The 22919-nt window shown below is 35.2% G+C and overlaps 1 protein-coding gene across 1 annotated transcript in view; it reads right to left on the bottom strand.

Moving 5' to 3' along the window:
- The window catches only part of KHDRBS3 (KH RNA binding domain containing, signal transduction associated 3), a 154464-nt gene extending 136551 nt beyond the window's left edge, over positions 1 to 17913 (bottom strand). The window contains exon 1 of the mRNA XM_053713211.1: positions 17627 to 17913. Within this exon, the coding sequence (XP_053569186.1) occupies positions 17627 to 17711 (85 nt within the window). The 5' untranslated portion in view covers positions 17712 to 17913. The remainder of the gene's footprint in view (positions 1 to 17626) is intronic.
- Positions 17914 to 22919: the final 5006 nt, after the last annotated feature.

The raw sequence follows: 22919 nt of genomic DNA, 5'->3' as shown, positions 1-22919 counted from the left end.
CAGACATCGCTGAATACCGACAGCATACCCTGTCGGCATTTAACATTGCACAAGCAGTTCTGGGGAATGGTTTGTGCAAACCGCCCCCCTGCAGATTTGCGGCGAATCGGCCGCTAGCAGGGGGTGTCAATCAACCTGATCGTATTCAATCAGGCAGATTGATGTCCGCAGCCTCAGAGGCAGCGGACGAGTTAAGGAACAGCGCTCTTAAGACTGCTGCTTCTTAACTCCTGTTTCCGGCAAGCCTAAAGGCTAGCACGGAAACAGGTATTTGGCCCTATACGGGCAATGATAAATCGGCCCCTAGGGCTCAATTAACTCAATGCCATTGCGGGAGTTGCCATCATGCTTTAATTTGATCATGGCATGATAGTAATCTACATGTCGTGCACAGTTTAGCAAGACGTCAACAGCTTCAGTAGCACAAGGAAGCAATATCTCAGTGCCCCTAGCAATCACTTTCTACACTGCAGTGGGCAGGGCTGGGAGCCACTGCTTCAGGTCCGTATGTAGAGGGTTTGAGTTCTCTAATTAACAGTTTATACAATTTTTTATGCCCGTTATCACTACTTGGAAATGTCAGTATTTTGTGTCATATTTGTTGCGAATGTATCTTAAGTAGTAAAGCTCTTCACTTAAAACTTTATTTTGTTCGTTTTTATTTGCATTATAATGAATTAAAAGTCATTTTCATGTATTTTGTCACCTAAAAAATCTCTGGGTGCACACCCTAATGAAATCTACTGTGCATACATATGATTCTATGTAAACATAAGTTTTACAAACTAGAAAACACACTTTAAGGTAAAAAGAACATTAAATAACTAAACTAAACTAAATACTTATTGTAGGTGAAAGAAACTAGTGGATTAAGTATGTAAGTTATAAGAGCAGTCTTTTACTTTCAAAATTTATGAAAGTGAATATCAGAAAATAATTCTCCACAAAAAAAAGGAAAAAAAAAACAAAACATGTGTATATATATATATATATTAATTAAACATAGTCTGTATGCACAAAATCTATGTATAACTCACACACCTCATACACCATGTTTAACATCAATATGTATGTTCCCAGTTTTCTGTCTTTTTTTTTTTGTTTGTTTGTTTTGTTTTTTTCGGGGGGTGGTTAAACACTAATTTTTAATTAGAAGCAATAGACCTAAATTATAAAATTGTTAAATCTGGTATCTCAATACCAAAAATTACCAATCTTTATACCTGAAAATTATATGTTAACTTGCAAAGTTATTGAAATGTTATGCCAATGTCATGCAAATTACTTTTCTACATCTCCTTATCATCAATAGCTGACCTTTATAAATATATCTTCTAGTTTTCACAATAAGCATTTTGATCTGTGCCATTAGTAATGTTGAAAGGTATTGTATAAGATATCAACAGTGTCTATGATAATGCTTATTTATCATACAATTTATAACGTCAATCTTGTTATAGGTCATGTCAGTACTGATAACACTGCCAATGTTCATGATGTCATTTGTGACTATTTTTAGTACCTCCCAGTTTTTCACTTGATCCAGAACTTAAAACCCAAATTTTTGGGGGCTTTTTTCCCAGATTTAAAATATATGTTAAAACAATTAATGTGTAAAATGTAGTAATAGAATGTATTATAAACAGGAGTTTTATCAAATGTAATATGCCTGCAGCAAGTATAAAGGTATATAAAATCTTTAGCATATAATAAAAAAACACTACCACTGCACTAATCAATCACTTTGCAGTAGATTAATTTTAATAATGTTAAAAATATCTGTTTTAGGGGAAAAATATGTCTGTTCTATCCATTAACTATATATATATATATATATATAAAAAATCTTCCAAGAAAAGCAGGCACTCACTGGACTTTGTTGATAAAACGTATAAACTTTATTTGTTCATATTAAAAATCAGGAGACATAACGTTTCGGCACTGAATTGTGCCTTTGTCAAATGCCACAAAATATCCAGCAAAAAAGTGCAATCAAGCACCAAAAATCGAATGACATACATTTAAAACTTACCCCTTAAATACTTAAAGCACCCTTAGCCTTGCTGCCATCCGATAACACTCTCCTCCCTTCCGCAAGCATTGACATCACGCTGACACACTAGCATGCCTAGATGACGCATAGCACGACGTTGCCATAGTAACGTCAGAAGCCATATACCAGAGCGTCTGTCATACTCAAGAGTCACATGGAGCGTTAGTGCGCATGCGTAGAGCTAAGCCGCTCATAGGGCACAACCATGGCTAATAGCAACCAGGCATAAATAACAACAAAGCCTGTTGTAAGACGCTACAAGTGTATCTTGAGTGTGACTGGATGGGGACTGATCGTAATGAGTGGCCCGTATATTTACCTATAATCGATGTATTGGCAAAATAGTTATAACATCAAAGCCAAATAGACTAACATAGCGGTCAATTTTTAAATACAATATCTACATTGACAGATAACTACTGAGCATAACTAAATTATACGCAAAGATTACAGAGAATATATGCCAGCAATGGTTAAACAGAGATAGCTGAGGGAATCAAAATGTAAAAGCCACCATAGAATCTGACAATATCATAAACCCAACACAATTTAAAGATGCATCAGGCCATTTGGAGTATGATAGAAAACCTTGTCAAAAGCGGACACCCTAAGACCCAAAGTTCAATATGTGTATAGTGAAAACACATCCAAATCTTTAATAGAATGGGCTAAAGTCCAATGATGAACCTAGCAGGGAAGATTGCAGCAGGGTTTAGGCTTCCAGCACTTACAGGGCAGCCTATGACAGGAGAGGTGTGTACATTTTGCACACTTCTTTCTTTATAGCTTTAGTATTTATGATCCACCCCGTACACTTCCTGTTCATATAGCAGGTACACTGACTGTTCTCTACAACCCTCCTGGGTGACAATTTATATTTATACTAGTGTTTTAGCTTTGAAAGAGTGGGGAAATGAAGAAGGAGGTGAGACTTTAGATTTTTCTAGTGGAGAAAACAGATTTAAATGACATCAGCTACTTTCTAAGTTGTTTTTTTCTTTATTGAAAATACAAAGGTGAAAGGACAATACAATGTGTAAGGAACGTAAAGGAATAGTCTGGTCAAAATTAAACTTTAGAGCATGCAATAATAAGCAACATTCTCATTTACTCCTATTATCAATTTGTCTTCATTCTCTTGAATCTTTATTTGAAAAAGCAAGAATCTAAGCTAAGGAGCCGGCCCATTTTAGGATTAGCACCTGGGTAGCGCTTGCTGATTGGTGGCAACATTTAGACACCAATCAGCAAGTGCTACCCAGGTGCTGATCCAAAAATGGGCCAGCTCTTAAAGGGACAGTCAACACCAGAATTTGTTGGTTAAAAACATACAGGTAGGGGGGCGGAGCCAACTGCCGGAGCGAGCGGTCATGTTTTAGAGGAGCTCCGTCTAAATAACTAATTATTTTCATAGCACCACCACTGCTCCTTTTATATTTAATATCCCATTAAGCCCTGTTTATAAGGGAGGATATTTCGACAACACAGCGATCTCGCACTGTAAATAGCCGTTTAGATGCTGGATGTAGACCGACCGACAGGTACCGCAGATTCAAACGCTACCACACTCAAACACTAAGCTCCGGTGTTTAAGGAGTCATCAGCTGGTCTGCAGTTTTGAGGCGACAGATTGCAGCTCTTGTGAAATCCCCTTGCTTGGCAGAGGCCACCTTTCCGAGCTAAATGAGGAGTGCTTCCTGCATATTGTCGTGGTTACTTCTGCAGAACTGAAATTAAGATGGCGTCTTCCACGTGGGAAGTGAAACTTAAAGCCCTCATTGATGCACATTTTCTTGGTCTAGAACGGATGCTCGTGGCAGCCTTTGAAGGAGTGTTCCCTGTCTGTTCTCCTGACTCTGCTAGTGGGCTGCAGGACACGGAACAAGAGGGCGGAACCGTGAGATCTTTGACAAGCCTAGACAACTTTGGGGATACCGACCAGCTGGACTGTCGGGGTGAGGTGAGAACGCACGCTGAATCCCAACTCCCACTGGGAGATGACAAGCTGTCTATCATACACGAGCTGCGGGATACAGTCCAGCATATTCGGCCACATAGCCTAGGCGAGGATATTGTTAATACTACCGCCGCATCTTCACATGCGGACAAACTGCCTGCAGAGTGGGTAAACGGGTCAGTAGACTCATACACCATATTAGCCCTCACTAAAGATTTACCTATGACGAACCTAAAGTTCCTTTACAAACTGTTAGCAGTTCCCACTGCATGGCACCTCAGGTTATGTGATTTGGAGTGGGGCAGCCGACTACTACAACAGCACTATCAAAATGAGAGACTGACAGAGACCCCATTAATGCAATTAAATTACTACGAGAAGGGGTAGATACAGAGCATCGGTCGAACTTTTGTGTCATAACGTTTATGATGCCACAAGACTAACATTGCTGTAGGAGTATCTTGTTCTTATTATAGTTTTATATATGTTTACATGTTGGCTGAGCCTGTTGTTCTTCCATCATTATGTACTGTATCTGATTTATTGGTCTCACCCTAACACCCTGAGTCTGGTATCACAGCACTATTTTATAGAGTTATTCCCTAGATTTTTTGAGTTACCCCTATAGTATAGTGGTGTTATATTGCTCATATGGGTTCCTTATAGATTTGTCTGTTCTCCCATAACATGTTAATAGCTTATTCCCCATAATCTTTGTTGACAGGATTGGTTATCACTGGTATTGCCCCAGTTATATTTTGTGACATGCATGTATACATTGAATGTGTCTTCCCTATTGCCCTACACACAGAGATTCTAGTTGTATTTAAAGCTTTCTTCCTCGGTGCAGGGTGTGAAGCCTAGGTGCTAGTTTTGTATTATATTGGGTGAATGATGATATGCACCCAGTAGTTTAGATGTTTTCATGAATGTATACATGTCTATGCTACCCTGCAATACTGTAGCCAGTTTTCTCCGTACACTAAGCACCCATTAGCTATCATATATATTCGCCTACCCTCCTTTCCATTCGCAACAAATCTCTACGCCCTTAAGCTACCTATTCCATATAGTTTACTATTATTATCACCTCCCCCCCTCTCCCTCCCACCACCATAAAGAACCTCCTTTTATAGGAGAACTAACCACGCGGCTTCTCTTTCTTATGCCGCATCTCTAACATAGTTCTTTCCCAATAGCACCATATGTCATTTCTTCACAACAATTCTTATTGGTCCGCATCCTAACTACCTCCTTTAAATCGATCACAAATGCTATTCTAATTAGACGCATGTTCAAGAGAGGCCATTCTTATCACCCTACTCCCTCTAGGCATCATTCTTGACGACAGGAGCACCAAAAGTGGCTTCTTCTACTAAGAGAGGGAAACACTGAAAAGTAGAAAATGAGGTTTCAGTTTTGCCTGTCACATAGGAATATTGATATATGTGATTTTTGTATAGTTACAAACTCCTAAATATTGTCATGGTTTCAAATAATGTTTCTGAATGATTATGTGACATGTTTATTTCATGATGTTCTGTCAATAATAAAAAAACAAAAACATACAGGTAGATAATCCCTTTATTACTCATTCCCCAGTTTTGCATAACCAACACAGACAGTTATAATAATACACGTTCTACCTCTGTGATTACCTTGTATCTAAGCTTCTGCAAACTGCCCCCTTATTTCAGTTCTTTTGACAGACTTGCATTTTAGCCAATCAGTGCTGAGTCCTAGGTAACTTCACGTGCATGAGCTCAATGTTATCTATATGACACACATTAACTAATGTCAAAATGTCAAAATGCATTTAGATAAGAGGTCTAAGAAATTAGCATATAAACCTCCTAGGTTTAGCTTTTAACTAAGAGAAAAAAGCTAAATTGTCAAAATTGCCCTGAATCTGAATCATGAAAGTTTATTTTGAACTTAACTATCCCTTTAAGCGTACATTCTTGCTTTTTCAAATAAAAATAGCAAGAGAAGGAAGAAAAATTGATAATAGGAGTAAATTAGAAAGTTGCTTAAAATTACTGCTCAATCTGAATCATGAACATTTATTTTGACTAGACTATCCCTTTAATGTCACCTTAACATTTTTTGTGTTAAATGCTTGATTTTTAATCCCCTAACACCTGTGCACATGATTTAAGTAAACTGCTAAAACGATGCAATAACATGAATTCTGCACCCAGTTAATATATATAAATATGATACAAAAAAATCCCAGCACCTGAGTCTTAGAATGCTTTAATTCAATTCATCATAGGAATGAGGGTAAACCATGGTGGATGGGGTTTGTGTGAAGATGAGTATGTGAATAGGTTTACCCTCGTTCCTGCTGTTTAAGTCTACTTTTTGATTAATTGAATTAAAGCATTCTAAGACTCAGGTGCTGGGATTTTTTTTCTATCATTTAATCATTGGGTAAGGAGACTAGACCTTATACCGGGCACGAGCATTTAAGTGAATCACTTGTTGAATGATAGCGGTGCTGTCACTTATATATATATATATATATATATAAATATTTATATATTTATATTAAGGCTGGGCGATATGGGGGGGGGGGGGGACTGCAATTTTTTTTAATTTTTTTTTAAATGCGATTTAATCGTGATTTTATTAAAAATTACTATAACACCTTAATTTTTCAATAAAACGTTTATTTAACACTACAGAATCTTACTGTACATGTTTCTCAATGTCCAATACACTCTTGGAGCATAAAAATACAAACCACAAAATAGTTCAAATAAAATTAGCTACCTGTGCTGTGGTTACATAGTAGAAATGTTTATTTAACACTACAGAATCTTACTGTACATGTTTCTCAATGTCCAATACACTATTGGAACATAAAAATTAACACTTATAATTAGAGGAAAAATATAAAAATAAAAAAATAAACTTGTGCACTGCACCACTGTGTACTACTACTGATGACTGATGATCTTCTGGGAATCTACACTTGACTCAACTAAATTATAAATTAAATAAATATAAATAATAAATATTACATTTATCATCTATCTTGTAAGTAACTCTATACATCATTCATCCTCTATAATCTATCTACTAGATAGATGATAGAGCAGTACATAGTAGATATTATTTATATACATTTTGGTAACATTATGTTGAATATATTATATTTTACAATTCACTTCACAATAAATCTTACAAGCAACCCTTAATGAACATTTATGAATAAAATATATTGTATTATTGTAATATGTAATCAAACTCAATGTTAAGTGTCACAGAAGTTAAAAAAAAAATTTTTTAAAAATCAGTAAGGCACAATATTCACTTTATTGCTCACAACTTTGAGCTGTCCCACCGCCACCGCTTGACCATCGCCACAACACTCGCAGATGACTCCCACACACTCTTCAATCTCTTCCAAAATGGCCTTTTCGCGGGCATTCTCCGGTCCGCCCAAGGGCGCACACTGGTCCGCCTTCCATCCTCCCTCTCCGCCTCCGTTTTCATGACGATCTGAAGATTTTTATTTTTTTTAAATTGCGTACTCTGGCGGTTTTAAAACCGTGGCGATTAATCGCGGTTTAAAACTGCATCCGCAATTAATCGTGCAGCCCTAATATATATATGTATGTATATATATATATATATATATATATATATCAAGATCTCTCTCATCTTTTTTTGCGAGGGTACTCACTGGTACTGAGTACCCCCACCTCTGCCAAATCATAAGAGGTAATATTTGTAATCGTCATGTAAATACTCTAGTTTTCACAAGAGGGGGCTGCAAAATACATCAAACATTGTAAAAAATCTTGTCCCTTTTCTTTTCTCAAAGTCACTGAGCAGAATACTGTATATCAATCAATATGTATTGGCACTTTTTTTTGAGTACCTTTTATTTTACGAAAAAAAGGCACTGTATGTTTATTTATATATAAATAGAACACACACATATACGTATACACATACACAGATGTATAGTCATTTAGACACAAACTAAGTGCAGATTTAACAACCTTGATTACCAGTAATATGCATAGGAGTGATTTAAACCACTGATTGCATTGCAAAATGCTGCAGTTATGTAATTCCTGACTCCCCCATACTCGCTCAATACCTTGCATCCTCACACAAATCTTTCCTTTTCTCTTTCAATGCTTAAAGGGATACTAAACCCAAATTTAGAACCAAAAATGGGCCAGCTCATAAGCTTTACATTCCTGCTTTTTCAAATAAAGATACCAAGAGAATGAAGAAAAAAATATAATAGGAGTAAATTAGAAAGTTGCTTACAATTGCTGCTCTGATTAATAAAAGAAAACATTTGGGTTCAGTGTCCCTTACACATCTTACATACAGCTACATACCTCTGTATAAATGTGTTTAGTATTGTTATAAAATGGTTTAAGTGGGGATATATCATTTAATAGTACAAAATGGCACACTTAAAAACCCATGAGTGTAACAGACAACATGCAAACAACATTTTCAACACTATGGGGTAGATTTGGTAATAGTCGAGCGGACACAATTCAGTGTAACAAATCATGTCCGCTCGATCTCGATACATACCGGCAGCATACGCTGTCGGGATTTAACATTGCACAAGCATTTCTAGTTAAATGCTTGTGCAATGCCGCTCCCTGCTCACTGGTGGCCAATTGGCCGCTAGCAGGGGCTGTCAATCATCCTGATTGGATTGGGATGATTTCAATCTGCCACCTAAAAGGTGGCAGACAAGGAGCAGAGGTCTTATGACCGCTGCTTCTTAACTTCTGTTTCATGCGAGCCTGAAACTATGAGGCTCCAAAGCAGCATCTGCTGCTTAATAAATGGAGCCCACTCTTTCTATATTGCAGATTATACACAATAACTACTCCAGGGTATTAAATAAGATAATTATGGGCATATATGAAACATATTGGGAGCTAGCTGAACACATCAGTAATGCCAGTGACAGGCTCTATCTGAATCATGAACTTTTAATTTTGACTTTACTGTCCCTTTAAAATATTTTCATATTATGTGCCTGATAACCTAGAGGCCTCTGGGATTGTGAAATTCTCTAAGAAAGGAAGTTTTTACCTTGACAAAGGGGCATTCCCTGTATTCAGGAGATGCATACATTAAAACAGGGCTTTCAAAAAAAGCATAATTTTAAACTTAAAGGGACACTAAACCCACATTTTTTCTTTCATGATTCATATAGAGCAAGACATTTTAAGTAATTTTCTAATTTACTCCTATTATCAAATTTTCTTCATTCTCTTGCTATTTTTATTTAAAAAGCAGGAAAGTAAAGCTTAAAGGGACATGAAACCTAACATTTTTCTTTCATGATTTAGGTAGAACATACAATTTAAACAATTTTCTAGTTTACTTCGATTGTCAAATTTGCTTCATTCTCCTGGTATCATTTGTTAAAGGAGCAGCAATGCACTACTGGTTTCTAACTAAACACATGAGTGAGCCAATGACAATCAGTATATACAGCCGTATGCAAACGTTTAGCCACCCCTGACAATTTCCATGATTTTCATTTATAAATAATTGGGTGTTTGGATCAGAAATTCCTTTTTGATCTATCAAATAACTGAAGGACACAGTAATATTTCAGTAGTGAAATGAGGTTTATTGGATTAAAAGAAAATGTGAAATATGCATCAAAACAAAATTAGACAGGTGCATAAATTTGGGCACTGATTAATTGGAACACACAATTGGTTTGGTGAGCCCGTTAAGCCTTGAACTTCATAGACAGGTGCATCCAATAATGAGAAAAGGAATTTAAGGTGGCCAATTGCAAGTTGTTGTTCTCTTTGACTCTCCTCTAAAGAGTGGCAACATGGGAGCCTCAAAACAACTCTCAAATGACCTGAAAACAAAGATTGTTCAACATTATGGTTTAGGGGAAGGCTACAAAAAACTATCACAGAGATTTAAGCAGTCAGTGTCCACTGGGAGGAACATCGTGAGGTAATGGAAGACCACAGGCACAGTTCTTGTTAAGGCCAGAAGTGGCAGACCAAGTAAAATATCAGAGAGGCAAAGGCAAAAGATGGTGAGAATGGTCAAAAACAGTCCACAGACCACCTCCAAAGACCTACATCATCATCTTGCTGCAGATGGTGTCACTGTGCATCGTTTAACAATTCAGCGCACTTTGCACAAGGAGAAGCTGTATGGGAGACTGATGTGGAAGAAGCCTTTTCTGCACACACGCCACAAACGCACATTTGGACAAGCCAGCTTCATTTTAGCAAAAGGTGCTGTGGACTGATGAAACAAATATTGAGTTATTTGGTCATAACAAGTGGCATTATGCATGGCGGCAAAAGAACACAGAGTTCCAAGACAAACACTTGCTACCCACAGTAAAATTTGGTGGATGTTCCATCATGCTGTGGGGCTGTGTGGCCAGTGCCGGTACTGGGAATCTTGTAAAAGTTGAGGGTCGCATGGATTCCACTCAATATCAGCAGATACTTGAAAATAATGTTGAGGAAACAGTGACAAAGTTGAAGTTACGCCGAGGGTGGTTATTTTAACAAGACAACGACCCAAAACACTGCTCAAAATCTACTCTGGCATGTATGCAGAGGAACAAGTACAATGTTTGGAATGGCCATCTCAGTCCCCAGACCTGAATATCATTGAAAATCTGTGGGTTGATTTGGAGCGGGCTGTCCATGCTCGGCAACCATCAAACCTAACTGAACTGGAGATCTTTTGCAAGGAGGAATGGTCCAAAATACCTTCAACCAGAATCCAGACACTCATTACAGGCTATAGGAAGCATCTAGAGGCTGTTATTTCTGCTAAAGGAGGCTCTACTAAATATTAATGCAATATTTCTATTGGGGTGCCCAAATTTATGCACCTGTCTAATTTTGTTTTGATGCATATTGCACATTTTCTGTTAATCCAATAAACATAATTTCACTACTGAAATATTAATATGTCCTTCAGTTATTTGATAGATCAAAATAAAATTGATGATCCAAATACTCAATTTTTTATAAATGAAAATCATGGAAATTGTCGGGGGTGCCTAAACTTTTGCACACGACTGTATATATGCAGCCACCAATCAGCAGCTAGAACCTAGGTTCTTTGCTGCTCCTGAGCTTTCCTATATAAACCTTTCAGCAAAGGGTAACAAGAGAAGGAAGTAAATTAAATAATAGAAGTAAATTGGAAAGTTGTTTAAAATTGTATGTTCTGTCTAAATCATGAGTGTCTAATTATGACTTTACTGTCCCTTTAAGAGCCATTTTTGGTTGAGAGCCTGGTTTATGCTTGCGTATTGGTGGCTAAATATCAGCTAGCGCTATCCATGGTGCTGAACCTAAAATGGGCTGGCTGCTAAGCTTTACATTCCAGCTTTTTAAATAAAGATAGCAAGAGAACGAAGAAACAATTATAATAGGAGTAAATTAGAAAGTTGCTTAAAATGTCATGCTCTATCTGAATCATGAAAGAAAAAAAATGTGAGTTTAGTATCCCTTTAATTATTAAAATAAAAAAGATGCAGTAAAAATGCACTGTCAAATTGCATCAAAAAGTGTAATGAAACTGTTCTGCAAAAAATATATATTTTATTGAAAAAATTAATTTGTATTAAAACTGTACAAGAAAATACTATTTAATGCACACATAAAAATGGAATAAAACTACAGTGCACATACAAAACATGTTATATGAAATACGTACTATATATCTTAAAGCGAGCTGAACAGGGGCGTTCCATCGGGACAAGTCTGGTGCATTTTACCCCTGCAACATTGTGTCAACATATGCAGAACACTAATTACCCTAAAATAAAAACACATGCAATTGTACAACCCGGACATCTGATTTGTATTGGCTGTGGTATTTAAAGGGATATGAGACCCAAACATTTTCTTCTGTGATTCAGACAGAACATACCATTTTCAAAAAAGTTTCCAATTTACTTCTATTATCAAATTTGCTTTGTTCCCATAATATTCTTTGTTGAAGAGATACCTAGGTAGGCATCTGTAGCACTACATAGCAGGAAATAGAGCTGCCCTCTAGTGCTCTTGTAAATGGATAACATTCTTGCATAGCTGTTGCCATAAAGTGCTCCAGAAATTAGCTGGCTCCTAAGCATATGTCCCTGCTTTTAAACAAAAGATATTGAAAGAACAAAGAAGATTTGATAATAGGAGTAAATTAGAAAGTTGTTAAAAAATTGCGTGCTCTATCTGAAACATGAAAGAAAAATGTTGGATTTCATATCCCTTTAATATACTAGCATTTCTATGGGAGGCATCTCCTAACTTGCATGGACAATCCATTAACAAAAAAAAACCTCCCTTAGGGTCAGCCCTGCGGTGAATACAAGATAATCCAGCCAGCCATATGTCTTAGATTCCCTAATGTTTGTTTCTTGTTTCTCTGTAGGTTCATGAGGAAGTAGAAACAATATACTCAAGTTTTCCTTGCTTGTGAGATTTTCACAACCCTAATCAAACATTTTCCAAAAAGAAGCCAACATTCTGTGAAACTGTATTAAATCCTTGGTACCTGCGCACACAAAGATGTAATCCACTAAGCTTTTAGAATTCAGGTTATTACACAGAAGTAAATGTTCGTTAACTGCAATCAGCATGCAGAGAGACAAACAATGAATGTATTTTAAGTTGGTAAAGATCATAAAATGAGCAAATACATTAATATGAACATTCTAAGGCAACAATATAATGTTCTAACTGTTAAAGCAGTATACTATTACATAAATACTTTGTTTAGCTCAGGGCTCAACAAACCCAGGAGCCTGGAAGCCACTGGCTCCTAGAATTTTACTCCTAGCTCCTAACATGTTGGGTTATTCTCCATATATCTATATACAAATCCAACTGCCTGGCTCCTTAAAAAAATGCCTGGCTCCTAAATATTCTTACTGGCTCCTAATTTTTAAACACATTTGTCAAGCACTGGTTTAGCCATTGTAAAGGGATTAAACACAAAGTCATAATTTAGGATTTGGTGATTTGGGACTATGCTTTGCATGATATAGTGCTGAGCTTGTTATTTACACATAGCTCTACATTGATGGGGTTTGTTATTTGAATTGATGTGCACTATTATCTGTTTGCACAATTATTACCGGATCGCTTGTTATTGTTGATTACATGTACCGTATAGATAAATGTGTAAGGCTTTGTCCTGTTATTGATATATAGTCCTTGTTGCTTTTGACTTTTTTAAAAAAATGTTTTATATTTTGAAGTGTAATATGTACCAGATTCAACCTCTATAATATATATCTGTTATTTTAAGAGCGTACTAGATATTTTTTTCCTAACTTTATAGCAGGTTATTTACCATTGCATATAGATATTCAAGATATTTTTTATGTAAGAATGAAGTCCAGGTTTTCTTTCTTTCTTGTATTAGAGGAGAGGTAACAAAGATAAACCTTGGTGAAATTGGCAAAACCCTACTTATGCATCTCAGACACCTCAACACCATCTGAGCGCCTCTTTTCTGCTGCAGGCAAAATAGCTTGCAAAAAAGAGCCAGCCTCTTTCTAGTTCTACCTATTTTCAAACAGTTTGTGGTTTTGTTTTGCTTAATTATAAAAATGTGCTCTGCTGCTTAAAAATTAGACAAACAGTTGTGTTAATGTAAAGTTTTAGTCTGAAGTTTATATTTGTAACACTCTGTATGTGGATTTTATTTTAAATATAGGAAAACATTTTTTTTTATACGATTAGTCGAAAAAATAATCAGCCGATTAATCGATTATGAAAGTAATTGTTAGATGCAGCCCTATATATATATATATATATATATATATATATATATATATATATATATATATATATATATATATATATATATACATATATATATATATACAAACACATACACACATCCACAAATACACATACTTGTAGTTAGAAACTTGGATTTGAAAAAGAGGTGCCACCCAAAATACTGAGGATCAAGTCCCACAATTTGTAGGCGCTATGAGATGATTTTATATATGGTTATTTGTGGAAGAAACCGAAAAAGTCAGCATTAAGAATGATCTTTTTTTAGAAACCATGACTCTATGTCTCTCTGGATTTGTCAAACAATATCTTTCATTATTCATGATAAGAAGGAAATTCCGGAACAAAGAAAGCTTCAAATAATTTACTAAGGATTATAGGTCCTTAAATTGGAAAATAAATGTGACAAGTGTTCTACTAGAATAATTATTTACAAAAGTATGGATACTTCTATATTTACAAATACTTCTTTATTTACAAAATAATGCAAGTGCACAATATCTCCAGGGACAAGGAATTCAAATTGTGCACTAGAGTGCAGAAAATGGTCTATCCAAGGTCAACACAAATAAAACATAAAAAAATTATTTAAAAATAAACAAACAAGCCTATTGCTTAGGTAAACAAAGCTTTGATAACAGGCTATATAATTTCATTTTGGTACAAATATATAAGGAAACTTGCTTGGAATTTTAAAAATATAACAACTATTAACATTCAGTTTTGGAAGAACCAGTCTGTTCATAAACTGAAATGTGGAGAACACCAAATATTAGCAGGATTTGGGGGGGGGGTGGAATTAAGCATATACTTGTGGAATATCACTTGCCTTTAAATAGGTTTAAAACAAAATATTCCTAAACAATGATAATTTCAATAAGAAAATAAAATATAACTTAAGTAAGGAAAGAAAAATATAACCCTGAAATGTATTTTATAATTCAACAAAATCAAGTATCAAATTTGACTTTATGCATAATTATGTTGTGGTTTATTGTTTATACTGTGTACACAAATATATACAAATACAAAATAATATAAAACTAATTCCCTACAGAGGATTGGGTAGGGGCTGATGAGAAGCGCAATGTGATTCATGCAACATTTTCTAATTTAGCCTATCCAGCCAGAGATAAACTGTTCCTGATGAGGGAGTCAAGGGGACAAAAGCCTGACAGAAACCAAAATACGACATGGCATATTAGGAAAGGACCCAGCAAACCATTTCCCTCTGATGTTACGGTATGCCAGCAGCTGCGACCGAGACAGGGAAGAATTTCATAGTACTGGCAAAAGGCAACTAATTTGCATACACCATTATACCCCACCTGTGCTGTCATAGACAAAGCAATACATAACTACAGTTAGGTTAAAAAATATGCATTCCTGTCGTTTTTTTTTATAACACCATATTGTAAGGTATGTATACTAGTAGACACTTTACATAATCATACATCCTAAGGCAGAGAACATTTCTGTAGAAACAAATACTTATATTGAGTTTTAACTTATCAAAAATAATAATAGTATTTTTTTAAAAGAATAAAAATAAGTAACAATAGAGTTACAATTGATAACAAGAGACCAATCAGAGTCCCGTCCATGAAAAAAAAAGGTATACAAAATATACAAAGATCATAAAAACAAATATTTGAAAGTTAAAAAAAAATCTTCTAATTTTAAAAGTTGTAGAATAAAAATAAAATTCAACAGTACTTAAAATATAACACCCAAATTTCATCAGAGATATATATAATAGCAAGAAATATATATTTTTTATGAAAAACTATCAACACAGTATTTCTGAAAGGGGGTGTTATATTACTTTCCAAAAGTTATTACACACCATACCAAGTGGACAAGATTGACAGAAGCTACAACATGGTATCAAAAGACTGCAATAACTGGCAAAAGTCAAAAGGGTGGATTTTTTTTTCCTTCTCAAGATAGTTGTGTCATCTGATAACCTAATCAGATATTATCTATAGCTATATATTCTCAGCACTGAATAATACAGTCGTCCTAGCAACACACAACAGTCTACCAGGAGGACATTAATTAGCAAAGTTACAAAGAAAAGAAGGTTTTCAAATGTCTTACATCTGCATTATGCAAACAACTCAAACTATACCGAAAGGACAAAGGTTCTAAAATTACAATAAAAAATGCTATTCCAATTTTTTTTTTCTACATTTCTTTAAAACATGTATGATAAAGTTCAATCTCAATAAAATATTTGAATAATGTGCTAGGGATGTTCAAGCTGTCTTGAAATAGATATAGGCAATACACAAAGATTTGTTTTCATAAACCATATAATAATTATATGTACATAAAAACAAAAATCAGTGTCATTTCAATGTGCCTTCTTTGCATGATGCTAAAAAAAGGCTTGTAATTTCACTTTTTAATAAAGCATTGACACATTTGCTTTTGTGACTATTTACAGTAAATTATTTAAAACAATGTGTCAGGGTTGGAAGGTAGAACTGAGTGTAAGACCCCATAATGCAGTGTACTACTAGTAATCAGGAAATAGTTACACAGATTTCTATCTGAGATTCTGACAAGAACGCTCTACAACCAACAAGATGATATGCTGAAAATCATGCACATCTATCTATATATATGGTTATATTTACCACAAAGCAAATCTCTCAAGACATTGTGTTCTAATAATCTTTGTACAGTAGGTTTAACATTAAAAAATAAATCTAAAAGCTTCTAGAATACCAAAAAAATAAAATTAAAATGCTCCACATATTCAAGAAAAAAAAATATATATATTCTTGCAGCACTGGTTTCATACGTTATGACAAACAGCAAACACAAAAAGACAAGTTTACAGGCACAAAACAATAGGAAATGCTACACCTTGTTTTTTTGGGTTTTTTTGCTTTTTTTTTGGGGGGGGGGGGGTTAATCCTTGACTGAGTGGTCCTGCTGCAACAATTTATAAATTCACAATGTGAACAGAATGAAGATTAATAAGCAGCATCACTACAAGGGTATTCACAAGAGATGTACAGCCGATAGGGTATGAATATTGTAGCCCAATAACTTACAAGGGTTTGGATGACGCTATATATTTTACACCTCAAACACCATAACTGGTGTTATTGCCCCTCTGTAGTAGGTAAACCAATGTACTTTTGGCATCCCTATCCTAATATCTACTATCACCAGGATTAATAACAGCTACACTAACACCAGCCATATCATAGGCTGGTGACCATGTGTACATTTGGCAATAATAAACTAATGCATAGCATCCCATGGATTGATGATTGCCCAAATGTCCCCTTGCCTTATGCCACTCTAAATGTAAATATATATATATATATTAGCATCCCATAGGTTGATGACCCTGTGTAAATTTGGTATTAATATGTTCTCTGAATATTATGAAACATAACACATACTCCACAACCAAGACCATCATAGGTCAAGCAACATTTTATGCTCAATACTGAACCCTTTTAAAAAAAATACAAATTCAATGAGCATTGTGACCATAAACTTACCTAAAATACCACCCTGACCTAACCAGTTGAGTAAGAGAACCCAAGGCACATGAGATGTTTATAGAACTAGATTATATATCTATAGTTCTTAACCTGTCCTACCTACGTAGGAGCTAAGAGTCCCCCATAAAGAATGATAAAATAACTATCATCTCATAGCCCAGACAGGTGAGAGATCGTTATCTTTTCCAAAATACCTCCACACATACAACAGATAACTCCTATGGAGATGTCCTAGTCCTACTGCAGATGCCCATAAGGACAAACTCATACCCCGGAAAACCCTCCTCACCTTCAGTAACCATCCTCAAGGAATGAGTGAAGGACGGGTCCAACGCATCCTTTTCAGCCATGAGCTGTGGAAGATACTTCTCCATCCCACAGACACCACAGCTGGAGCCGACACCTGGGAACAAGTCCGAGAACACCAAGGTACAACAATAAAGAGGAGCTGCACAAGTCACCTGCGCCACAGAAGACTCGCGCACAATAACTTCAGGAGCAGTTCTCACTAAACCAAGAACGCTTCTTCACTTTTTTCCTATAGTAACCAGACCAGCTGTGCTGTGAGTGACAATGACAGCATAAACATCCACAGAACTAGAATCACTACTGCTCCCTCCGCCTACCGGAGACTGACTGACCCAACAAGCGCTCTAACGCCCCTCTTTAAAAACAAACTGCTGCACCATCCTCTGAGCTCCTCCCCCTTTCAGGAGGTTGGACAGCTCCTAGTATCCATCCGCACAGTCTCCTCACACAAAAGTGATGCGCTCCTGCAACCTAGCAACGGCATCTGCCCCGCCCCTTTGTTCCTCCCTCCGCCCCATAGGAGGCTGTAAGCCTAAAATCACTTATTTCATTGGACCACACATTCGCCCCTCAAATATTTTTATATATTTATGGAGTTGTTTTGTCCTTCCGCAGTTGTCCTTTTGTTGCACTGTAAGGATCCGCTGTGTATATTCAGGTGCTGGTCCTGCTTATGACGGATGTGCGCTTTTCATCTTGTAGCACTGGCCGGGCTCGGCGGGGGGCGGTGCGGGTTTCATTTCTCCGTCACACTGCCCGGTGATTTATTGTGTGGCGCTCCGCTTTGTTGTACCTCTTCAGCTCCCCTGTTCTGTTTCATCCCATTATGTCTTCTCGTTTATTTTCCCCTCTCCCCTGTGACTCCAAACCTCCTTGTCTTCATGTTCCCTGTTAACCTGTCTGATATCCTTGTTTTCCTCCATTTATAGATTATTTTCCCTCCCAGGTGTTCTGCCTGACACTTGCCTCTGTTGTTATTCAATATATATATATATATATATATATATATATATATATATATATATATATATATATATATATATATATATATATATATATATATATATATATATATATATATATCCATCTTTTACTTTATTTGCAGTCAAAGCTTCCTTTATGCATTATATTTATTCATGTTACATATTATCTATATACATACACAGATTCGTGTCAAACGTGATTCTCATTTACCATTATAATAGTATCACAAGAGTGAAAAAGTCATATATTCTCCATGATTAAAAAATAACAGTCCCAATTAATAATGCCCATATATCAATATACATAGGTACACACTATATATATATATATATATATACACATACACTTATATCATCAATATATAAAGATACAATTTTATACATTTATATAAATATAAACACACATATATAAATATACACATATAGCAATATGCATAGCTACACACATATATATATACTGTATATAAACACACTTATATATCTATATACATACACATATATCAATATATATAGATACAGTTTTATACATATATGTAAATATGAACACACATATATAAATATACACATATATCAATATATAAAACACACACTATAAATATATGTATAGCATATATGACGTTAACATTCCTTTGCATTTCTAAAAACAAACCCCTAACAATATCACAAAAAGATACAGTATTATATAGTTTTTTGTTAAACTTGTGGTTGCCAAATATACTGTGATACCTAACAAAGCATTGCATTACTTTCTGGCTACTAGGGGGTTAATCCAAGGTCTGGTGTTGAAAGCAACGAATAAAAAAATGTCCAGTATCTGTGACGTATTGATTCATTGAAAACCATTCTGTGATTTTTGCTGTTTTTTTCCCTCTTGTCTTCGGTTCACTCAATTTCTCCCGTCGCCTTTACTTAATGAGGGGAAAAAGGTGGTGTTCCCTTCCTTGATCTAGTGGTAGTAAATATCACCTTCTCATTACACAAGTCATTAATCTTATATGCCTCAATTCCCACAACAGAGTGATCAGTAACAGCCCACATAGCAAAGGGATTTAAATCAGGCAGGCTCATAAGTTTGAACAATAAAATAAAAAAAAACCATGACAATTTATATAAAGGGGAAAAAAACTCATTAATGAATGGTGTTTTCTTTACTGAATGGATTTGGAGCTTTAAAGATTTATATTTATATATTTTTTTATGGGAATTATAGGGTTACACACATAGCAATCCCCATTCATCATCATCATATGCCATTAATCAATGCCATTTCCTGTAATGCCTAATCAAAGTGCAGTTCATAATGTTCTTTTTAAATATGTCTATGTTGCAAATACTTTTCTGCTGTGGCTGTATGTTATCTCTTTAATTGCTTGTAAAGTATTCCTGTTCGTAATGTTTTTGTCACCACTTAGGGTTTAAACATATTAAAGCAATTCATATTTATTTGTATTTTATTTCCATTACATTGTGGGGAATGTTTCTTTAGTCCTATTTACATGTATTAGGGCAAATAAATGCTTTCAAACCACATAGCACATTCTCTTCATTGTTTAATGGTTGCTTAATTATTTAAAACAGGAATTTGTGATGCTTCACTTAAATGGATTTTATAATCTTTAAAAATGCTGGTCCTATTATTCAATAGCCCAATCTGTATCTTTATGCCAGGTTATAATCATGAGGTAAAGAGCAAATAAATTAAAAAATACTGACAAATGTCATATAAATATTAGCAAAATATTATGCCATTATTAAATGTCCATATAATTCCAAATTAAAGGGACACAAAACCTAAACCTTTTCTTTTATCATTTAGATAGAGCATACATTTAAAAAAAAAAAACTTTTCAATATACTTCTAATATCAATTTTGCTTCATTCTCTTGGTATCCTTTGTTAAAGTAGGAACAATGCACTACTGGGAGCAATCTGAACAGTGAACACATGACATAAGCCAATGACATGAGGCATATGTGTGCCGCCATAATACTAAAATACACTGGAGTAGCACTCAAAAAGCAGTCAAGGTCTTCCAATTCACAAATCAACAGTTTATTTAAATAAAATTATATACAATAAATATAGTGTTCAAACCAGCGCTGGTGTTCTAATTAAGAATACAAATGACTCAAAATCACAGTCTAATATGATCTCTCAAAATTAAAGGGACATTAAACCCACATGTTTTCTTTCATGATCCAGACAGAGAATACAATTTTAAACAACATTCCAATTTACCTCTATTATCTAATTTGGTTCTTTCTTTAGATATCGTTTGTTGAATAAATAGCAATGCACATGGGTCAGCCAATCACACGAGGCATCTATGTGCAGCCACCAATCAGCATCTACTGAGCCTATCTAGATATGCTTTTCAGGAAAGAATATCAAGAGAATTAAGCAAATTAGATAATAGAAGTAAATTAGACATTTGTTTAAAATTGTATTCTCTATCTGAATCATGAAAGAAAAAAAATTGGGTTTAATGTCCCTTTAAATCTTCATAACACACATTTCTAGAATGCAAAATATCTATAATACCCAAGTGATATTTAGTACATTCTCACTACCATACTCAATGATGTTAGTTCATATGTAGTGATGTCGCAAACTGTTCGCCGGAGAACAGTTCCCGGCAAACATAGCTTGTTCGGTTTCGCCGCTGCGGGCGAACATATGCGATGTTCGATCCGCCCCCTATGTGTCATCATTGAGGAAACTTTGACCCTGTATCTCACAGCATTCTGACACATTTGAGCCAATCAGCAGCAGACACTCCCTCACAGACACTCCCAGCTCCTTGGCAGCAGCCATTTTAGATTCATTACGATCTTGCTTTCTTAGTGAAAGGAGCTTTAGTGTTGCTGCTGCTGACATTATAGGGAAATAGATAGCTAGGCTAGTGTATTTAGTGTCCACTACAGTCCTGAAGGACTCATCTAATCTCTGCTGTAAGGACAGCACCCCAAAAAGCCATTTTTAGGGCTATAACTTCAGTCGTTTTTTGTTTGTTTTTATTTGTAATTTTATTTGCATTTGCCTGGCTTTCAGCCTGTGTGTGAGGCTCACATCATATACTGTGATTAGTGCCACCACTGATATCTGCTTAACATTAGTGTAAATTTAACCAACAAAACTTTTAAATCATTTTGCTAGTGTAATCTAATTTCATTTTCTATCAGGCCTGTGTGTTTCTGGCTTACACAGCATACTGTGGTTAATTGCTGTCCTAGCAGCCACCACTCATATCTGCTTAACATTATTTTAAATTAAAAAAAAAACTTTTAAATCATTTTGCTAGTGTAATCTAATTTTATTTTCTATCAGGCCTGTGTGTTTCTGGCTTACACAGCATACTGTGGTTAATTGCTGTCCTAGCAGCCACCACTCATATATGCTTAACATTATTTAAAAAAAAAAAAACTTTTAAATCATTTTGCTAGTGTAATCTAATTTCATTTTCTATCAGGCCTGTGTGTTTCTGCCTTACACAGCATACTGTGGTTAATTGTTCTCTTAGCAGCCACCACTCATATCTGCTTAACATTATTTTAATTTTTTAAAAAAAAACTTTCAAATCATTTTGCTAGTGTAATCTAATTTCATTTTCTATCAGGCCTGTGTGTTTCTGCCTTACACAGCATACTGTGGTTAATTGCTGTCCTAGCAACCACCACTCATATCTGCTTAACATTATTTTAAATTTAAAAAAAACTTTTAAATCATTTTGCTAGTGTAATCTAATTTCATTTTCTATCAGGCCTGTGTGTTTCTGGCTTACACAGCATACTGTGGTTAATTGCTGTCCTAGCAGCCACCACTCATATCTGCTTAACATTATTTTAAATTAAAAAAAAAAAAATTTAAATCATTTTGCTAGTGTAATCTAATTTCATTTTCTATCAGGCCTGTGTGTTTCTGGCTTACACAGCATACTGTGGTTAATTGCTGTCCTAGCAGCCACCACTCATATCTGCTTAACATTATTTTAAATTTAAAAAAATATTTTAAATCATTTTGCTAGTGTAATCTAATTTCATTTTCTATCAGGCCTGTGTGTTTCTGGCTTACACAGCATACTGTGGTTAATTGCTGTCCTTGCAACCACCACTCATATCTGCTTAACATTATTTTAAATTTAAAAAAAACTTTTAAATCATTTTGCTAGTGTAATCTAATTTCATTTTCTATCAGGCCTGTGTGTTTCTGGCTTACACAGCATACTGTGGTTAATTGCTGTCCTAGCAGCCACCACTCATATCTGCTTAACATTATTTTAAATAAAAAAAA

Source organism: Bombina bombina, chromosome 5 (assembly GCF_027579735.1).
Source record: "Bombina bombina isolate aBomBom1 chromosome 5, aBomBom1.pri, whole genome shotgun sequence".
Lineage (NCBI taxonomy): Eukaryota > Metazoa > Chordata > Amphibia > Anura > Bombinatoridae > Bombina > Bombina bombina.
Note: the sequence above shows the minus strand (reverse complement) of the source record. Positions and strands in the feature narration are given on the sequence as shown.